At 37.3% G+C, this 20191-nt stretch overlaps 1 protein-coding gene across 3 annotated transcripts in view; it reads left to right on the plus strand.

Moving 5' to 3' along the window:
- SCP2 (sterol carrier protein 2) overlaps positions 1–20191 on the plus strand; it is a 112124-nt gene that overhangs the window by 48971 nt on the left and 42962 nt on the right. For all 3 annotated transcript variants that reach the window (XM_044914514.1, XM_044914515.1, XM_044914516.1), the window contains 3 exons: positions 170–320; positions 1514–1661; positions 11616–11723. In XM_044914514.1, the coding sequence (XP_044770449.1) occupies positions 170–320; positions 1514–1661; positions 11616–11723 (407 nt within the window). The remainder of the gene's footprint in view (positions 1–169; positions 321–1513; positions 1662–11615; positions 11724–20191) is intronic.

Here is a 20191-nt window from a genome sequence, read left to right on the forward strand (position 1 = left end):
TCCTCAAGTGGGAAGCATGTATAATTTTTAACTGTAGATTTCACAATGAAGACAGTGCAATGACTAGCAAACATCCTCAGTTTTTCTTTCCACATAGAAAGAACTCCTAGTCTATAATCCTAGGATAGAGGTAGACTGGGTGTAAATAATTGTTTTTACCTCCTCTTAGTCCCACTTCAGATGGTGCTGCAGCGGCAATTTTGGCTAGTGAAATATTTGTACGGAAGTATGGCCTGGAATCCAAAGCTGTGGAAATTTTGGCACAAGAGATGGTAACTGATTTGCCAAGCTCATTTGAAGACAAAAGCATTATTAAAATGGTATGTCTGAGATTCTTTTTTTTTTAAATTAAGTTCAATTAGCCAACATATAGGGTATGTCTGAGATTCTATTTTATTTATTAATTGAGGGATTTCTGTTTAAAAATTTTAAGGTGACATCATGTTGTCATTCGCTCTAGAAGTTATTTACTTGAAAAAAAAAATCAGTCCAGAAAATTTAGTATTATAACCCATCCTTAAGAATCTGTTAAGGGAAAAAAACTGATGAGAACATATGCTTCTTGTGATAGAGCCACGCATGCATTTTTAACTAACTAAACGTGCTATTTTGGTGGGCTTTTTTCTTTTTGAGTTGACTGGATATGCCCAGAGCTCCTTTCTTACACAGCTGAGGGAAAAACAAGGATATTTTCAGGGAACTTTCTTGACCCTTAGCACTTTAAAAATGCTGATTAAAGATTGAGTAAATATGGAAGAAGTTAAAAAAATGAGAATTCAGACAGAGTTAGTTGAATATTTGAAGATACACACATACATATTAAAGAAATGCAAAGGTGCATATATATGCACATATATAATAATCAAAAGGTAATTAGAGTTTACAAAATGATATTGCAACAATGCTTTGAATTTGAAAATGTCTCTATAACTTGCCCAAGATCACAAAGCTGGGATGTGGCTGAGGTAGAACGTCTCAGGTTTTCTGAGTACAGTACATTTACACCACAATTTTATTCCTTGGAGAAAAGTTGACTTGTTATTATCTGAGGGCAAAGGGGTGTTAAGATCAAGGATTTGGAAAAATGGTATCCTATATGATTTTTTTAAATGAAGATTGTTTATTTTCATGTAGAAATTCCTCATAGTTTTTAGTGTATCTGAGTCATAATGATCTATTGATCTATCTCTTCCAACCTATTTACCACAACAACATATTATGGTTTGATAAGAGTTTTTATAACTGCACAAGATATGGCCCGAGGAATTATAAGTCCTTTTTATATATCTTATTTAAAATTCTGTTCTTTATAGTACAGAATTCAATATGTACATTCTCCATTCTGAGTATTCTTTTATTTTGACTTTCTGTGTAATATAGAATCAACTGAGATTTCAATATGTGCATTCAATTTTCAGCTATTAAAGGTTATACATATTAATCTCTTATGAATCTTATATAAAAGTCCCAGTTTTGATGCCCTTAATTTATTTATATGTGGTTTTGGTTTTAGGTTGGCTTTGATATGAGTAAAGAAGCTGCCAGAAAGTGCTATGAGAAATCTGGCCTGAGACCAAATGATATTGATGTTATAGAACTTCATGATTGCTTTTCTGTCAATGAACTCCTTACTTATGAAGCCCTGGGACTCTGTCCAGAAGGTAATATCTTTGGTGAGATGCAGATTAACTTAGTAAATTTCACTGAGGAAATTTCATTTTTGCCATTAAAAAGAAGAATTCACTAATTGCTTTTACCTCCATGTTGGCTCTGCCGTACTGTGCAAAGTGAATGTAAGCTATCTTGATACTAGACTTTTTAGAACATGTAGTCTTGGACAATACCAACACTGAGATAACAGATTATACAAATAATTTGTATTATGTAAATCAGGGGTACTTATTATGAACCATTAAGTAAAAAAAAAAAAAGGATAAAAATTACATAGGTAATTCCAAATATTTCATATTGTGTTTGAATAAATACTTGCAGAAAGGAAAATGGAAAAACTGGTTGTTGAGATCTGGAGGATTTTTTTTCTTTTCATTTCCAAAGTGGTTGTATTATTTTTCATTAATATCAGTAGTGTATGAGAGTTTTAGTTGCTTCACATCCTCACCAACAGTTTTAAACATCTCAGCCACTGAAAAGAGTATTGTGTGTCCTGCAGCAATCAGATAAGAAAAAGAAATAAAAGACATCCAGATTGGTAAGAAAGAAGTGAAATTGTCACTATTTGCAAATGACATGATACTATATATAGAATACTCTAAAGATCCCACTAAAGAAAAACTATTAGAACTGATAAATGAATTCAGGAAAGTTGCAGGATACAAAATTGATATACAGAAATCTGTTGCATTTCTATACCCTCATAATGAAGTAGCAGAAATAGAAATTAAGGAAACAATTCCATTTAAATTATACCAAAAAGAATAAAATACCTAGGAATAAATTTAACCAAGGAGATGAAAGTGTTTTATACTCTGAAAACTGTAAGACATAGATGAAAGAAATTGAAGATGACACAAACAACTGAAGAGATATACCATGCTCATGGATTGGAAGAATTAATATTGTCAAAATATTCATACTACCTGAAGAAATCTATAGATCCAATGCAATCCTTATCAAAATACCAGTAGTGTTTTTCACAGAACTAGAACAGATATTCCTAAAATTTGTATAGAACCACAAAAGACTCCAAATAGCCAAAACAGTCTTGAGAAAGAAGAACAAAGCTGGAGGTATCACAGTCTCAGATTTCAAGATATACTACAAAGTTATAGTAAAGCAGTATGGTATTGGCAGAAAAATAGGCATATAGATCACTGAACAGGAGAGCCCAGAAATAAACTCACACTTGTATGGTCAATTAATCTACAACAAAGGAAGCAAGACTATATAATGGGAAAAGACAGTTTCTTAGATAAGTAGTGCGGGGAAAACTGAACCACTGTCTTATACCATACACAGAAATAAACTCAAAATGGATTAAAGACCTAAAGTTGAGACCTGAAACCATAAATCTTTTAAAAGAAAACAATGGCAGTAATCTCTTGGACACATTAGCCTTAGCAATATTTTTATGGATATGTCTCCTCAGGGAAGAGAAACAAAAGCAACAATAAACTATTGAGACTACACCACAATTAAGCAAAGGGAACCATCAACAAAACAAAATGGCAACTTCTGGATGGGAGAAGATATTTGCAAATGATATATCTGATAAGGGGTTAAATATCCAAAATATATAAAGAACTTATACAACTCAACATCAAAACCCCCAAATAATCCAATTGAAAAATGAGCAGAGGACCTGAATAAACATTTTTCCAAAGAAAACATGCAGATGGCCAACAGATACATAAAAAGATGCTGAACATCAGTAATCATCAGGGAAATGCAAATTAAAATCACAATTAGTCAAAATAGCAAATATCAAAAAGATAAAAAATAAGTGTTGGCAAGGATGTAGAGAAAAGGGAACACTCATGCACTTTTGATAGGAATGTAAATTGGTACAATCACTGTGGAGACAGTATGGAAGTTCCTCAAAAAATTAAAAAATAGAAATATCATACAATTCAGTAATTCCACTACTAGATATTTATCCAAAGAAAGCAAAAACACTAATTTGAAAAGATATTTGCACCCCATGTTTATTGCAGTGTTAGTTACTACAGCCACAATATGGGAGCAACCTGTGTCCATCAATAGATGACTGGATAAAGATGCAGGGTGTGTGTGTGTGTGTGTGTGTGTGCGCACGCGTGTGTGCGTGTGCGTGGGGGTGTGTGTGGGGGGAGGGGGTTTCTGTGTATATAAACACAATGGAATATTAGTCAGCCATAAAAAAAAGAATGAGATCTTGCCATTTGTGACAACATGGATAGATGTAGAGGGTATTATGCTAAATGAAGTAAGTCAGACAGAGAAAGTCTGTAGTTTTCTTCTTTCCCTGGTTTTGGTATTAAAGTTATGCTGGTCTCAGAAAACAAATTGAGCAGTGACCATTCATTCTGTATTTTCTGAAAAAGTTTGTGTAAGATTAGTGTTAGTTCTTCCTTGACTGTTTCATAGAATTTACCAGTATAATCAAGTGCTTTTCAGGTTTCTTTTTGGGAAAGTTTTTGATAAGTGAAAATTGGCTAATAGAGATGGGCCTATTCAGATTTTCTGTTTCTTCCAGGGTCTATCAATTTTTGTAAGTTATATTTTTAAAGAAATTTACCCATTTCATTGTTGTCAAATTTATTGGCTGAAATTTGCGCAAAGTATTCTTTTATTATTCTTTTAATGTCTATAGGATCTATGGTGATAACTTCTTTTTTATTCCTTGTATTGGTGATTGGTGTTCTTTTTCCTTTTTTTTCTTGATCTGTCTAGCTAGATGTTTGTCAGTTTTGTTGAGCTTTAACAAGATTCAGCTTTGGCTTTGTTGATTTTCTTTATCGTCTATTTTTCCATTTCATTGATTTCTGCTCTTTTTTTTTTCCTTCCTTTAACTTACTTTGGGTTTACTTTGGTTTTCTTCTTTTAAGTTTCTTACAGGAGAACCTTAGGTCATTTATTTTAGATCTTTCTCCTTTTCTCATATAAGTATTTTAAGCTGTATGCTTTCCTCTAAGTAGTATTTTAGCTACCTTCCATAAAATTTAATATATTTCATCATTATTCAGCTCAAAATATACTTTTTAAAGATTTTATTTATCAGAGAAAGAGAGAGCACAAGCAGGGGGAGCGGCAGGCAGAGGGAGAAGCAGGCTCCCCGCTGAGCAAGGAGCCCATCATGAAACTTGATCCCAGGACCCTGGAATTATGACTCAGCCCAAGGCAGATGCTTAACCGACTGAGCCACCCAGGCATCCCCAGTTTAAAACATTTTTAATGTTTCTTATAATTTTGTCTTTGACCTGTAAATTATTTAGAAGTGTGCTATTTAGGGACGCCTGGGTGGCTCAGTCGTTAAGCGTCTGCCTTTGGCTCAGGTCATGATCCCAGGGTGCTGGGATCGAGTCCCACATCGGGCTCCTTGCTCAGTGAGGAGCCTGCTTCTCTCTCCCTCTGCTGCTCCCCCTGCTTATGCTCTCTCTCTCTGACAAATAAATAAAAATCAAATGCATTTAAAAAAAAAAGAAGAAGTGTGCTATTTAATATCCAGGTATTTGGAATTTTCCTGGGTATCTTACTGTTATTGCTCTCTAATTTAATTCTGCTGTGGTCAGAGAATACACTTTGATTTTGATCCTTTCAGATTTATTGAATTTTATCTAATGGCTCAACATATGGTATATATTATTGGTGAATTTATCTATAAATATGCACTTGGAAAATAATGCAGATTCTGCAGTTATTAGAGGTAGTGTTCTAAACATGTCAATTAAATTGAGATGATTGATAGGATTTTCAGATCTATGTCTCTAGTGATTTATTTGTTTTGCTCTATCAGTTACTGAGAGAGGAGTATTAAAATCTCTTCTATTAATTGTTGAATTGTCTCCCCTTTAGTTCTGTCAATTTTTGCTTCATTTATTTTGAGGCTTTGTTATAAAGCACAAGTGCATTTATAGTTGTATGTCTTCCATTTTTTCATTATGAAATATCTTACTTTATGTCTGGTTATATTCTTTGTTTAGAAGTCTCTTTTATCTGACTAAAATAGCCACTCCAGAGGCACTGGGGTGGCTTAGTCAGTTGAAGTCCAACTCTTGATTTCGGCTCAGGTCATGATCTCAGGCTCTGCACTGAGCGTGGAGCCTGCTTAAGATTCTTTCTCCCTTTTCCGCTACCCTCCCCCACCCACTCTCTCTCTCTCTCTCTCAAAAAATAAATAAATAAAATAGCCACTCCAGTATTCTTACACTTACTATTTGCATGATATATTCTTTTCTACTCTTTTGCTCTCAACTATTTATGTTATTTATCTGTTTGTATAAGGTGTATCTTTTATAGGCAAAGTGTATTGTTTTTTATCCTTTGTCAATTTCTGCCTTTTAACTGGAGTGTTTAAACCTATGCTGTCTAATACAGTAGCTATTAACTAGATGTGACCATTGAATCCTTGAAATGTGGCTAGTCCAAATTGAGATGTGTTGTGTGAAGTACACATTGGATTTTGAAGACTTAATATGAAAAATAGAATGTAAAGTATTTTATTAATAATTTTTTCATGGGGCGCCTGGATGGCTCAGTTGTTAAGCGTCTGCCTTCTTCTGCCTTCTTCTTGAAACTTCTTCTTGAACCCATCTGTAGTGAGTTTTTTATTTTAAATATTGCATTTTCAATTCTAAGATTTACATTTGGCTCATTTCATAGGTTCCATTTCTTTGCTGAGAACTCATATCTTTTTATTCATTTTTACTGTGTTTTCCTTACCTCATAGTCCAAATGGTTATTTTTGTCTTCGTCTGATAATTCCATGATCTGGGGCTTCTCGGGTTTTGCATCTGTTGATTATTTTTTCTCTTGAGAGCTGGTCACATTTTCCTTTTCCTGGTTCTTTTCGGTATTAATTTTGGATTGTATCGGGGACAGGTGATTGTTACATTGTATAGATCCTCTAGAGAATGTTCATGTTTTTGTTTTAGCAAGCAGTCAACCCAGTTGTGTTCAGACACTTTCTGTCTTGCCTTCTGTGGGTCGCGGTTAAAGTCTCTGTTCAGTTCTCCAAGCCTTTGCTGTGCGGCTTTGGGTCTGTCCTATTCATACTTAGCTGAAGAGTGAGCCTGAGATTTGTAAGTCCATACACAGAAATAAGGGATCCTCTTCTCTGGCTCTTTCCACTGTGAGCTTACTCTTACTCTCTGACCTGTATGGATTTCTTTTCCTGGTCTCTCTGGTTAGAAAGATGGGGTTTTTGTTAGACTTTTAGCTACCTGTGCTGCCCTGCTGCCAGTCTGCTCCAGGACTCTGCTTACCCTTGGAGCAAAGCTGTTAAGAGAGCCTAAAAAGAGAAAACTTGGAACTCATCCTTGTGTAGCGGCTTCTTCACGTTTTAACTCCCTCCATGATTCCCCTGCTTTTGTTTACTTTTCAGAGTCTTCAGGTAGTTGTTTTTTGTATTTATCCAGTGTTTTCAGTTGTAAACAGTAGGAGACACAGGCTATAGTAAATATATGCTGCCTTAGCAGAACTGGAACCCAATTTCAAGGTTTTAAATATGTATACATTTTGACATATAATGATGATTTGTAAAATTATATCCCAATCTTAAACCACTTCCCTGATCTCTAGACTCATATGTCCAGCTGCCTAATTTTCAGAGGTTTTTTTGATATCTTATGAGTATCTCAAACCTAAGTCCAAATTGAGTTTCTGATGTGACCCAAACTTCTTCCTTCCTCAGTCTTCCCCATCCTACAGTTGCTCCAGTTCCTCTCTTTCTCTGGCAGCTCTCATTGAATCCATCTCTAAGTCCTATTGGCTATTGACTCTACCTTCTAAATATATCCAGAATATAACTGTATCTTACCACTCTTTATCACTAACAGCCTAGTCCAGACCACCATTATTTCTCATTTACATTATTATAGTAGTCTCATAACTGGTCTGCTCCTACTAGGTCTCCTTACAGTCTATGCTCTATAATGAATCTTTAATGATCCTGTTAAAAGCATACAGCAGGGGTGGCTGGGTGGCTCAGATGGTTAAGTGTCTGCCTTCGGCTCAGGTCATGATCCCAGGGTCCTGGGATCGAGCCCCGCATCAGGCTCTCTGCTCAGCGGGAAGCCTGCTTCTCCCTCTCCCACTCCCCCTGCTTGTGTTCCCTCTCTCGCTAACTCTCTCTGTCAAATAGATAAATAAAATCTTAAAAAAAAAAAAAGCATACAGCAGATCAATGTCATTCCTCTGTTCATCTCATTCAGAAGTAAAAGCCAAATGTGATCTGTCCTCTTTAGTCCCCTTTCCCATCTCTCTGACTTCTACATCTCTGACTCTTTTTTTTTTTTTTAGTGAAGAAAAATATAGGGACTAACACACCCTTTTAATATGTTTTTAAATATTTTTAAGGTTTAAAAAGTATTTAAAGTTTGTAATTCCTAGTAGGAAAACATTATCTGAATGAATACCCTAATGGCAAACCACTATAGAATGTTTCAGTTGCATGTGGGGCAGAGGGGTAGGGATTCTCTTCACAGCATCCCAGCTTTCTTCATCTACATCTCTGACTCTTTTACTTTGTGGCAGCTACATTGGCCTCCTTGTTCAAACACTCTAGGCTTACTCCTAGCTCAGGGCCTTTCTTCAAATACCCATAGGATTTGCTTCTTTATTCCCTTTAGGTTTTTGACCAATTGTCACCTTCTCAGTGGAAGCCTTCTCCAATCACTTGGTTTAAAATGTGAACTCCTTACCTCTGTCTTTTTTTTTTTTTTTTAAGATTTTATTTATTTATTTGACAGAGACACAGTGAGAGAGGGAACACAAACAGGGGTAGTGGGAGAGGGAGAAGCAGGCTTCCCCCTGAGCAGGGAGCCCGATGTGGGGCTTGATCCCAGGACCCTGGAATCATGACCTGAGCCAAAGGCAGACGCTTAACAACTGAGCCACCCAGGCGCCCCAACTCTGTCTTTTTTGTCCCAACACTTCCTCTACCCCCTTTCCTGCCTTTTTTCCCCCTATGGCACTTACCACCACTCTACTGTATATTTTATTTACATATTGTCTGTCTCTTCCTCACACCTCTTCTGACAATGAAGTAAATTCCATGAGAGCAGAGTTTTTGACACAGAATAGGCATAATAATTGCTTTCTATTTATTTTCTTATCTGTGGTACATAAGAGTGGTCATTATAATACTTTTATCTCTGGATCACTTTTAGTTGATGAGCTCAAGACAACTTCCCAGTGGAATCTTCTGATATTTAATAGGATTGTATATATTATGGAAAAAAACATGCAGTGAATTATTGATTTCCTGGGGTTGATTCGTGTTCAGTCTGCTATTACTTGGTACAGTAACAATATTTAGGAGTTTTAAAAGCTGTGATGGCAGGTAGAATACCTGTTATGACCAGAGCCTTGTATCAGGTTCTATGTCAGAAACACACCAAAAAATAAAAGAATGCTGCAATAGATGGTTTTTAATCTACAACCTAGATTTAAAAGAAGTGTTAGTCGTAGGGACGCCAGGCTGGCTCAGTCAGAGGAGCATGTGACTCTTGATCTTGGGGTTGTGAGTTCGAGCCCTATGTAGGGTGTAGAGGTTACTTAAAAATAAAATCTTAGGGGCACCTGGGTGGCTCAGTCATTAAGTGTCTGCCTTCGGCTCAGGTCGTGATCCCAGGGTCCTGGGATCGAGCCCCGCATAGGGCTCCCTGCTCAGTGGGAAGCCTGCTTCTCCCTCTCCCACTCCCCTTGCTTGTGTTTCCTCTCCCTCTGTGTCTCTCTCTATCAAATAAATAAAATCTTAAAAAAATAAAAGATTAAAAAAAATAAAATCTTTAAAAAAAAGAAGTATTAGTCATAAAAAATTCTGTGATTAGTGTGCTTCAGTTTACCAATGGAGAAACTCTTTGTTTTTGTTTGTTTGTTTTGTTTTTTAAAAGATTTTATTTATTTGACAGAGAGAGACACAGTGAGAGAGGGAACACAAGCAGGCGGAGTGGGAGAGGGAGAAGCAGGCCTCCCGCAGAGCAGGGAGCCCGACGCGGGGCTCGATCCCAGGACCCTGGGATCCAGACCTGAGCCGAAGGCAGATGCTCAACGACTGAGCCACCCAGACGCCCCAACTCTTTGGTTTTTAAAGGCAATAAAATATTTGGTTAAGAACACAGGCTATGGAGCCAGGCTATCTGATAATTAATCCTAGATCAATCCCCTGCTGTTGCCTTGGGCTGGTTACTTAGCTATAAAATGAGAATGATACTACCTACTTCTCAGGGTTAAGAATTAAATTATGTAAATATGTGGAAAATAATTAGAACAAGGCCTGACACAGAGTGAGTACTTTAAAGTTATTAGCCACCTCTAACAGCACCACAACCACCTTTATCATCTTTCTTTGGAGATTCCACTTCATTATATGAATAGAAGAATATTTTATATAATGCATGCATTTTAATTTACTTCTTAACCACCTGGAAGAATCACCAGAGAATTGATAGGAATGTTGAAATCACCAAGCATGTAATTTTCATTTTCTTTTAAGCTTACATTTATGGTTTAACAATATTTTCAGCCACTTCCCTTCATTTCATGTCCCCTGCCCTTACCCCACCCCCTGCACCCTCCATTTACTAAGAATGTTTATATAACATATAACAGTGCAATTGAAAATGGAAATGGGGGCACCTGGGTGGTTCAGGTGGTTAAGCATCTGCCTTTGGCTCAGGTCATGATCCCAGGGTCCTGGGAATGAGGTGTCCCTCCCGCCCCCCCCCCGCCCTATATCCATAGGGCTCCCTGCTCAATGGGGAGTCTGCTTCTCCGCCCCTCCCCCCTGTGCTCTTTCTCTCTCAAGTAAATAAATAAAATCTTCTTTAAAAATGGAAATGAATAGGGCGCCTGGGTGGCTCAGTCGTTAAGCGTCTGCCTTCCGCTCAGGTCATGATCCCAGAGTCCTGGGATCGAGTCCCACATCGGGCTCCCTGCTCGGCAGGAAGCCTGCTTCTCCCTCTCCCACTCCCCCTGCTTGTGTTCCTGCTCTCGCTGTCTCTCTCTCTCTGTCAAATAAATAAATAAAATCTTTAAAAAAAAAATGGAAATGAATATATTGGGCAATATGGTGGATTTTTAAAGCTGATATAATTATTTTAGTTATAGTATTGTATCCAGTTTCATTCTTTAGGTATCTGAATCTCTGTTATAGTTAGAGCAATTTTGGAAGCCAGAGAATTCTTAGGAACTAATAAGAGCTCTGTTTCATGCATGAAACTTTGAAAATATAAACCTTTATTACTCAATATTTTTTGTGTAACTTTTTTCTTTTTCAGAGAGAGAGCATGAGCAAGGGGGGAAGGGCTGGGGAAGAGGGAGAGAGAGAATCTTAAGCAGGTTCCATGCCCAGTGTGGAGCCTGATGCCGGCTCCATCTCACAACCCTGAGATCATGACATGCGCTGAAATCAAGAGTCAGCCGCTTAACCCACTGAGCCACTCAGGCACCCCTATTATGTAACTTTTAGAAGTGCTTATATCAATTTAATATTTGAGCTGTTAAGAAATGTTTGCTATAAGAAAATCTTGGCTATATTGAAATTAAAAAACAAAACAAAACGTATCATTTGGTCCCATGTGGTTTTTTTTTTTTAGTAGGCTCCATGCCTAGTGTGGAGCCCAATGTGGGGCTTGAACTCACAACCCTGAGATCAAGACCTGAGCTGAGATCAAGAGTCAGACACTTGGGGCACCTGGGTGGCTCAGTTGGTTAAGTGACTGCCTTTGGCTCAGGTCATGATCCTGGAGTCCCGGGATCGAGTCCCACATCAGGCTCTCTGCTCAGCAGGGAATCTGCTTCTCCCTCTGACCCTCCCCCCTCTCATGTGCTCTCTCTCTCATTCTCTCTCTGAAATTAAAAAAAAAAAAAAGAGTCAGATGCTTAACTTAGCCACCCAGGCGCCCCTGGTCCAATGTTATTTTTAACCTTCATGAATATTATTTTTCCTTCTTTAGGACAAGGTGGAAGACTGGTTGATAGAGGAGATAATACTTATGGAGGAAAGTGGGTCATAAATCCTAGTGGCGGATTGATTTCAAAGGGACATCCACTGGGAGCTACAGGTAATACTACACACAGATTTCCTAATTTTTTGTTATCATTTTTGACATAAATATGAATGGTTTAGCCATTGATTTGAATGAAAGATTGTATTCTCTGAACCTGGTAGCCAGTGCTTTAAGTGATTGTTTAGTCATAGTATTTTTAATTTTCCTTTAAGTGTAGTGCACTTCAGTAATAACTGATGAGAATTTGAATTAGTTGAAACTCTAAATTCAACAGTATGTATATTTTTAAAGTTTTATTATTTTCAAATAGGTATACAGTTTAACTTAAAATGTTTCCAAATAGAGATCTTGCTAGACCTGCTGGTTAAGAATAATTTGAAATGAGCACATTATTTGTATATAGTTGTGTATGTCGTTGATGTTACATGGAAATTTTTTTTCTCTTGAGAGAGCTGGACTAAAAGTTATGAAATAAGAATTTTAGGGGCGCCTGGGTGGCTCAGTCATTAAGCGTCTGCCTTCGGCTCAGGTCGTGGTCCCAGGGTCCTGGGATCGAGCCCCGCATCGGGCTCCCTGCTCGGCGGGAAGCCTGCTTCTCCTTGTTGCTCCCCCTGCTTGTGTTCCTTCTGTCACTGTGTCTCTCTCTGTCAGATAAATAAATAAAATCTTTAAAAAAAAGAAGAAGAAGAAGAAGAAGAATTTTACTGTGGCTCTACTGCTGACTGGCCATTGACTGTTTTGATTAATTAGTCAGTTAATCACTTTAACTTTTAGTTTCCGTAATTGTAAAATGAAATTGTACAAAGAAGTTTATAAAATAACTTAGCACTAAAATCTGGGATTTATTGTTATGGAGATAGGTGAGCTTTGTATTTTTTTCATATTTTCTTATATATTAATTAATAAAAAAAATTTTTTTTAAAGATTTTAGGGGCGCCTGGGTGGCTCAGACGGTTAAGCGTCTGCCTTCGGCTCAGGTCATGATCCCAGGGTCCTGGGATCGAGCCCCGCATCGGGCTCCCTGCTCAGCAGGAAGCCTGCTTCTCCCTCTCCCACTTCCCCTGCTTGTGTTCCCTCTCTCGTTGCGTCTCTCTCTGTCAAATAAATAAATAAAATCTTAAAAAAAAAAAAAAGATTTTATTTGAGAGAGCGAGAGATCAGGAAAGAGAGAGAGTGAGAGTTCGGGAGAGAGAGAAAAGGCTTGAGCAGGGGGAGGGGCAGAGGGAGGGGCAGAGGGAGAAGCAGATGCCCTGCTGAGCAGGGAGCCCAATGTGGGACTCAATCCCAGCACCCTGGGATCATGACCTGAGCCAAAGGCAGATGCTTAATCAGCAGAGCCATCCAGGCGCCCTAATTAATTAAAATTTTTATAAATTATTGTAAATTCCAAAATAAGTTAGAATGAACAGTGTATTCATTACAGCAATTAACTTTGGTTTGTTTCTGTTTATGACTGTAATTTAGTAAGTTTATAACCTGGTAGAGAAAATAGATGTACGTAGATAAAGAGTAAGAGGTAGGTAGACAGGTATGCACACATAGATAGTTGCAGTATAATGTGCTACCTTGCTATTTATTTTGTCTTGTTTGTTCTTTGGGTCTTTTCTCTTTTTCATACTATCTTTTTATTAATTGGGTATTTTATAGTATTTTATTTTCTCTCTTCTGTTGAATTATTTCTTTTTCTTATTTTTTAGTGGTTGCTCTAGGATGTACAACATGTATCTTTAAATTAACCACAGTCTACCTTCAATTAATGTTATGCTATTTCACATGTGATGTAAGGGCTTTTTACAACAGCATATATCCATGCACTTCTGAATATATTGTAAACCCCACAGTATACTATTGTTATTATTTCTCTAAACAATCTAATATATTTCAAAGTAATCTGAAAATGAGGGGAATGAGAGTGATATCATTGGGAGTGATGGAATAACAACATCTGACAAATACTCTCCTTTATAAAAGTTCCAAGAACACTTGTAAAAATTGTCAAGATCAAGTTTTTACAGAACTTTGGAAATTAACCAAAGACTTACAACAATCTGGGGGAACATTTTTAAAAACAAACAGGTGAATCTCCATAAGAATACTAAGCTTTATGGCATTTTGACTTGCTCTAATACCACTCCCCCTTCCCCCAGCTCCATGGTAGACTTGAAAACAAGAGCCTGCAATCCTCCTAGCCAGCACTGGAGGAGTCAAAATGGAATTGGAGCTCTTTCAAAGCCCCATTCTCAGAGAATTGTCATTATTTGATCTGTCTGGCAGTTCCCTGGTGAACCATTCTTAAAAGGCTTGTCTTTATGTAACCTGACAGAGAACTTGCGCCAGTGCGAACAATATTTTCTCAGAGTCATTTGCTGAGAACAAGTAGCAAAAACTGGCTTAACAACATAGCTCCCTGAGGTGCTGATAACAATTGGGGCAAACAGCCCAACCAAAAAACTTAAAAGAAAAAGCTGAGGAATGAAATGTCTATAGGGGTCTTTGAAAAGATCTGACATATCCCTGGGAATCTAGAACACCAAGTATATACATAAGGCTGTGTGTATGTTCGAGGCTGTCTGCATGTTCAGAAAAGACCTGAGAAGGTCCTAACCTTTATCTCTGGCTAACCTTGGGGCTCTGTGCAAGCAGGAAGTAGAGGCTAAGGTGAAGTTGTAAACTGCCTAGCTGAGAGCCCCAACACACACACAGAGCCTCAGCAAAGACTGAGAGACTTACTAGTTCCAGACATTTAAGAAAATCTCTGTCCAGCCATTAGCTAACCACTAAGCTAACCAAGAAGAAAATTTAGTGATCAATTGTGACAAAGAATACAGACTTTACAGAATTAGTTTGGAAATGTCACTAGGTCAACAACAACAACAACAAACTGTGGGAAAGGGGAAGAATCTGATTTCTAGAGTTGCCACATTATATTATTTAGAATACCTAGTTTTCAAAAAAAAACTATGAGCCATGCAAAGAAACAAGAAAGTATGGCCCATACACAGGGGGAGGAAAGTAGTCAATAGAAATTGAGGTAGCTCAGACATTGGATTTACTAGACAAAGACAATCATCTACTTAAGTATTCAAAGAATTAAAGGAAACTATAAAAGGAAAATATCACAATATATTACCAAATAGAGAATATCAGTTACTAGGTAGAAATGATAGAAAAGAACCAAATAAATTCTGGCATTGAGAATTATAGTAACTGGAATGAAAAATGCACTAGAGGGGCTCAACACCAAATTTGACCAGGCAGAAGAAAAAATCAGTAAACTTCAAGGTACGTCAGTTGAAATTATCCAGGCTGAGGAATAGAAGGAAAAAAAAAAAAAGAATGAAGAAAAATGAACAGAGCTTCAGAGACCTGTCGGATCCCAGCAACTCTAACAACATACACATAATAATGGCTCCAGAAGGAGAGGAATGAAAGGGACAGAGAGAATATTTGAAGAAATAACGACTGATAACTCCCCAAACTTGAGGAAAAAAACTTTTATATGCATGTCCAAGAAGTTCAACAAACTTCAAGTAGGAATATCTCAAAGGGGTTTATACTTAGACACATCATAATCAAACTGTTGGGAGCAAAATGCAGAATATTGAAAACAACAACAGAGAAGATTCATCCTGTAGAAGCATACTCAGTAAGGCTTAACAGCTGATTTCTTTTCAGAAACCATTGAGGCAGTGTGATGAAAGAAAGTGCTAAGCAAGAATTCTGTGTTCAGTGAAACACCCTTTAAAAATGAAGGAGAGGGCGCCTTGGTGGCTCAGTTGGTTAAGTGACTGCATTCGGCTAAGGTCATGATCCTGGAGTCCCGGGATCGGGGTCCTGCATCGGGCTCCCTGCTCGGTGGGGAGTCTGCTTCTCCCTCTCACCCTCCTCCCTCTCGTGCTCTCTTTCTCTTCATTCTCTCTCTCTCAAATAAATAAATAAAAATCTTAAAAAATAAAAAATAAGGGTGCCTGGTGGCTCAGTCAGTAAGCGTCTGCCTTCAGCTCAGGTCATGGTCCCGGGGTCCTGGGATCGAGCCCCGCATGGGGCTCCCTGCTCAGCAGGAAGCCTGCTTCTCCCTCTCCCACTCTCCCTGCTTGTGTTCCCTCTCTCACTGCTCTCTCTCTCTCAAATAAATAAATAAAATCTCTAAAAAATAAAAATAAAAAATAAAAATGAAGGAGAGGGGCACCTGGGTTGCTCGGTCGTTAAGCATCTGCCTTCGGCTCAGGTCATGATCCCAGGGTCCTGGGATTGAGCCCTGCATCGGGCTCCCTGCTCAGCGGGAAGCCTGCTTCTCCCTCTCCCACTCCCCCTGCTTGTGTTCCCTCTCTAGCTGTGTTTCTCTCCGTCAAATAAATAAATAAAAACCTTTAAAAAAAAATGAAGGAGAAATGAAGACATTCCCAGATAAAGATTGAGAGAATTTACCTATACGAAATACTTTATAAAGAGAGTCATTCAAACTGAAATGAAAGAGCTCTAGACAGTGGAATAAAGGGCATATGAAGAAATAAAGAGCATTAATAAATGTAACTACTTTGGTAAATATAAAGAACAATATAAATGCATTTTTCTTTGTCATGTTTCTCCCCTCCTATCCAACTGCATGAAGCAATAATCTGAGTCAATAGGTATACAATGCATAAAGATATAATTTGTATGACAGTAACAACACAAAGGAGGGTAGAGGGGAAAAAGCTAATCTTTTTTTGTATACTATTGAAATTAAGTTAGTATTAATCCAAACTAGGTTGCTATAAATTGTTAATTGTAATCCCTAGAGCAACCACTAAAAAATAACTTTAAAGATATATAGTGAAAAAATATATAGTAAAATGACAAAGAATGAAAATGGTACACTAGAAAATACACACAAGAAGTAAATAATGGAGAAATAGAGGGGTTAAAAAACACTACATCAAAAACTAATAATGTACTGTATGGTGACTAACATAACATAATAAAAATAAATAAAATATACAAAGAACTCTTAAAACTAAACAATAAGAAAATGAACAGTATGGTTAAAAATTGGTCAAAAGACCCAGACAACTCACCAAAGATGATGATATACAATGGCAAATATGCATATGGAAAGATCTTCAACATCATATGTCATTAAGGAATTGCAAGCCACAGGATACCTCTACATATATATTAGAATCTCCAAAACCCAAAATGGTGACAATACCAAATGTTGGCAAGTTTTTGCAAAGTGAAACATGATGAGCACTGGCTAATGTATAGAATTGCTGAATCACTATATTGTACACCTGAAACTAATATAACACTGTATGTTAATTATACTGGAATTAAAATTTAAAAACTTAATAAAAAAGAAATGAATCATCCCCTTACCATACAATTCAGTGGGCTCAGCTGATTTAAAAACCAGTGGGCTCAGCTCTGGGAGAGCTGGGCAAGTTATAGGAAACTGTGTCCCAGCCCTTAAAGATACAGCACAACATATAGCCCCGTGGAGATACAGTATAAAAAGCAGCGGTTTGAAAAACACCTGGGGTATACAGGAGGGAGATTTGTTTACTAATTTCAGAGTGTGTGCTAAAGGGTCAGTGTTCTTTGGGAGACTTCTCTAGAACAAAAGAGTTGGCAGGTGGCATTTCCCTCCCCTGCTCCCTGCCCCCATCAAGCCTAGACACGTGGACACCTGTGGGAACCAGCGCACTGCCAACACTCTCCACCTAGCTTGCTAACAGTAGACCTAGTCCCCACAGATCTGTCCCCTCCAACCTGGAGGAGATGTAGCTGACTTTCCTAACACATAGAAACAGACACAGAGTTAAACAAAATAAGGAGACAGAGGAATATGTCCCAAATGAAAGAACAAGACAAAATCAGAGCAAGAGAGCTAAACAAAACAGAGATAACTAATATGCCTGATAGAGATTTAAAAGTAATGGTCATAAAAATACTCACTGGACTTGAGAAAAGAGTGGAAGACTTCAGTGAGACCCTCAACAGACATAAAAAAAACATAAAAAAGAACCAATCAGAGCTAAAGAACTCAAAAGCTGAAATTAAAAATACACTAGATGGAATAAATAGATTAAGATTTATTTATTTAAGGGAAGGAGAGAGAGCTCAGGGGGTGGGGAGGGGCAGGGTGAGAGTGAGAGAGAGTCTTTTAAGCAGACTCCATGCTGAGCGCAAAGCCTGAGATGGGGCTTGATCTCACAACCCTGAGATCACGAGCTGAGCCAAAAGCGAGAATTGGACCCTTAACCAACTGTATCACTCAGGTGCCCTGAGAATAAACTTACCTTAGTGAGCACTGAGTAATGTGTAGAATTGTTGAATCACTGTATTGTACACCTCTAACTAATATAACACTATATGTTAACTATACTGGAATTAAAATTTACAAAAAGACCAAAAAAAAAAGAGTTGCAGTTTACATTAGAGACAGTGATTTAAGTTTTTTCAGACAGGTTCCTCACTCTCATATAAAAAACTTCTTTTCATCAGGAGATGAATATGGCATTTCAGGTTGTTTTTATTGACACATAACTTTTTTCTCCTCTGAAGGAACATATTTTTATTATAATTAACTTGTTTGCCATTCTGAGATATTTTTGTTCTGCCATTCACTGAAACATTCAGAAATCATGCTTTGTAGTAACAATATGATTTTTCATATCCATATTCTTTCTTAAAATTGAGGTGTAATTTTCACATAATAAAATACACAGTTCTCACAAAACACAATTGTTTATAGCAGCATTATTTATAATAGCCAAAAAGGTGAAAACAACCGAGATGTCTGTCATCAGGCAATATATATGTGGTATATTCATACAATGGAATATTCTTAGGCCATAAAAGAAATGAAGTACTGACAGATGCTACAACATAGATGAACCTTGACTTCCCTCAAACATCTTCCCCATTCTCCAAACCTTTCTCCCTCAGGCAGGCTAAGACTGATCCAAATTTTTCTTGCATCAGTAGCTCATCCTTTGTTATTGCTAAATAGTATTCCTTATACCACTTTGTTTATCCATTCTCCTGTTGATAGACATTTGAGGTCCTTCTTCTTTGAGGCCATTATGAATAAGGATGCTATGAACCTTTTTGTACAAGTCTATTTGTGGACATACCTTTTGCATTTCTCTTGGGTTAATAACTCAGCGAAATGGCTCAATCAGAGGGCAGATATATGTTTAACTTTATAAGAAGCTGCCAAATAGTTCTCCAAAGGTTTGTCATATGGTTTTTAATATTATAGCAGGATGACAAATTTTAACATTTAACATGTCTTTCTCTTCCTTCTTACCCTTAGTTCTATTCCTCAGAGTCAACCTCTTTTACTATTTTTTGGGGTATTTTCCCCAAAATTGTTATGCTTTAACAAATGCATATTTATATGTGTGTTTATACAATCTTTCTTTTTTTTTGTTATGAAGTATAGTTGACACATAATGTGACATTACTTTCAGGTGTACTACATAGTGATTGGACAGTCTGTACATTGTGCTATGCTCTCCACAAGTGTAGCTACCATCTGTCACCATACAACGTTATTACAATACCATCGACTATATTCCCCATGCTGTATCTTTTATCCCAATGACTTATTCATTCCATAACTGGAAGCCTGTCTCCCATTCTCCTTCACCCATTTAGCCCATCTCCCCACGCCCTCCCTCTGGCTCCATCAGTTTGTTCTCTGTATATATGGGTCTGTTTCTGCCTTTTGTTTGTTCATTTGTTTTGTTGTTTAGATTCCATACATAAGTGGAATCATATGGTATTTGCCTTTTTCTGTCTGACTTATTTCACTTAGTATAATACCTTCTAGGTATTGTTGTTGCAAGTGGCAAGATCTCATCCTGTTTTATGGCTGAGTAATATTCCGTTGTGTATATATACCTCATCTTCTTTCTCCATTTGTGGATAGACACATGTTTTGCTTTCATATCTTGGCTATATACAACCTTTTGTGTTTTTTTTTAAAAGATTTTATTTATTTGACAGAGAGAGAGACAGTGAGAGAGTGAACACAAGCAGGGGGAGTGGGAGAGGGAGAAGCAGGCTCTCCACCAAGCAGGGAGCCCAATGAGGGGCTCCATCCCAGGACCCTGGGATCATGACCTGAGCCAAAGGCAGACGCCTAACGACTGAGCCACCCAGGTGCCCCTATATACAACTTTTCTATATATATGTGTCATATATGTATATTTACCACATTGTAGACAGCTTTCTTTACTTACATCTTAAAAATCTTTTTATATTATCACTTAGAGATATTGTTTATTCTTTTTTAATGCCTGCACAGTATTCTCATTATAAGAAATTTACCTAACCATACCTAGCAGACATATATGTGGTATCAATTTTGCTATTATAAACAATGCTGCAATAAGCATCCTCATGTCTTTGCATACTTTTGCGTGTATACTCAAGATAAGTTCAAAACAATGGACTTACTATGTCAAAGGATAGTATATCTTTAAAAACTGGTAGACATTGCCAAATTTTTTTCAAAAAAGACAATGTATATT

The sequence above is a fragment of the Neomonachus schauinslandi genome, chromosome 4 (assembly GCF_002201575.2).
Source record: "Neomonachus schauinslandi chromosome 4, ASM220157v2, whole genome shotgun sequence".
Lineage (NCBI taxonomy): Eukaryota > Metazoa > Chordata > Mammalia > Carnivora > Phocidae > Neomonachus > Neomonachus schauinslandi.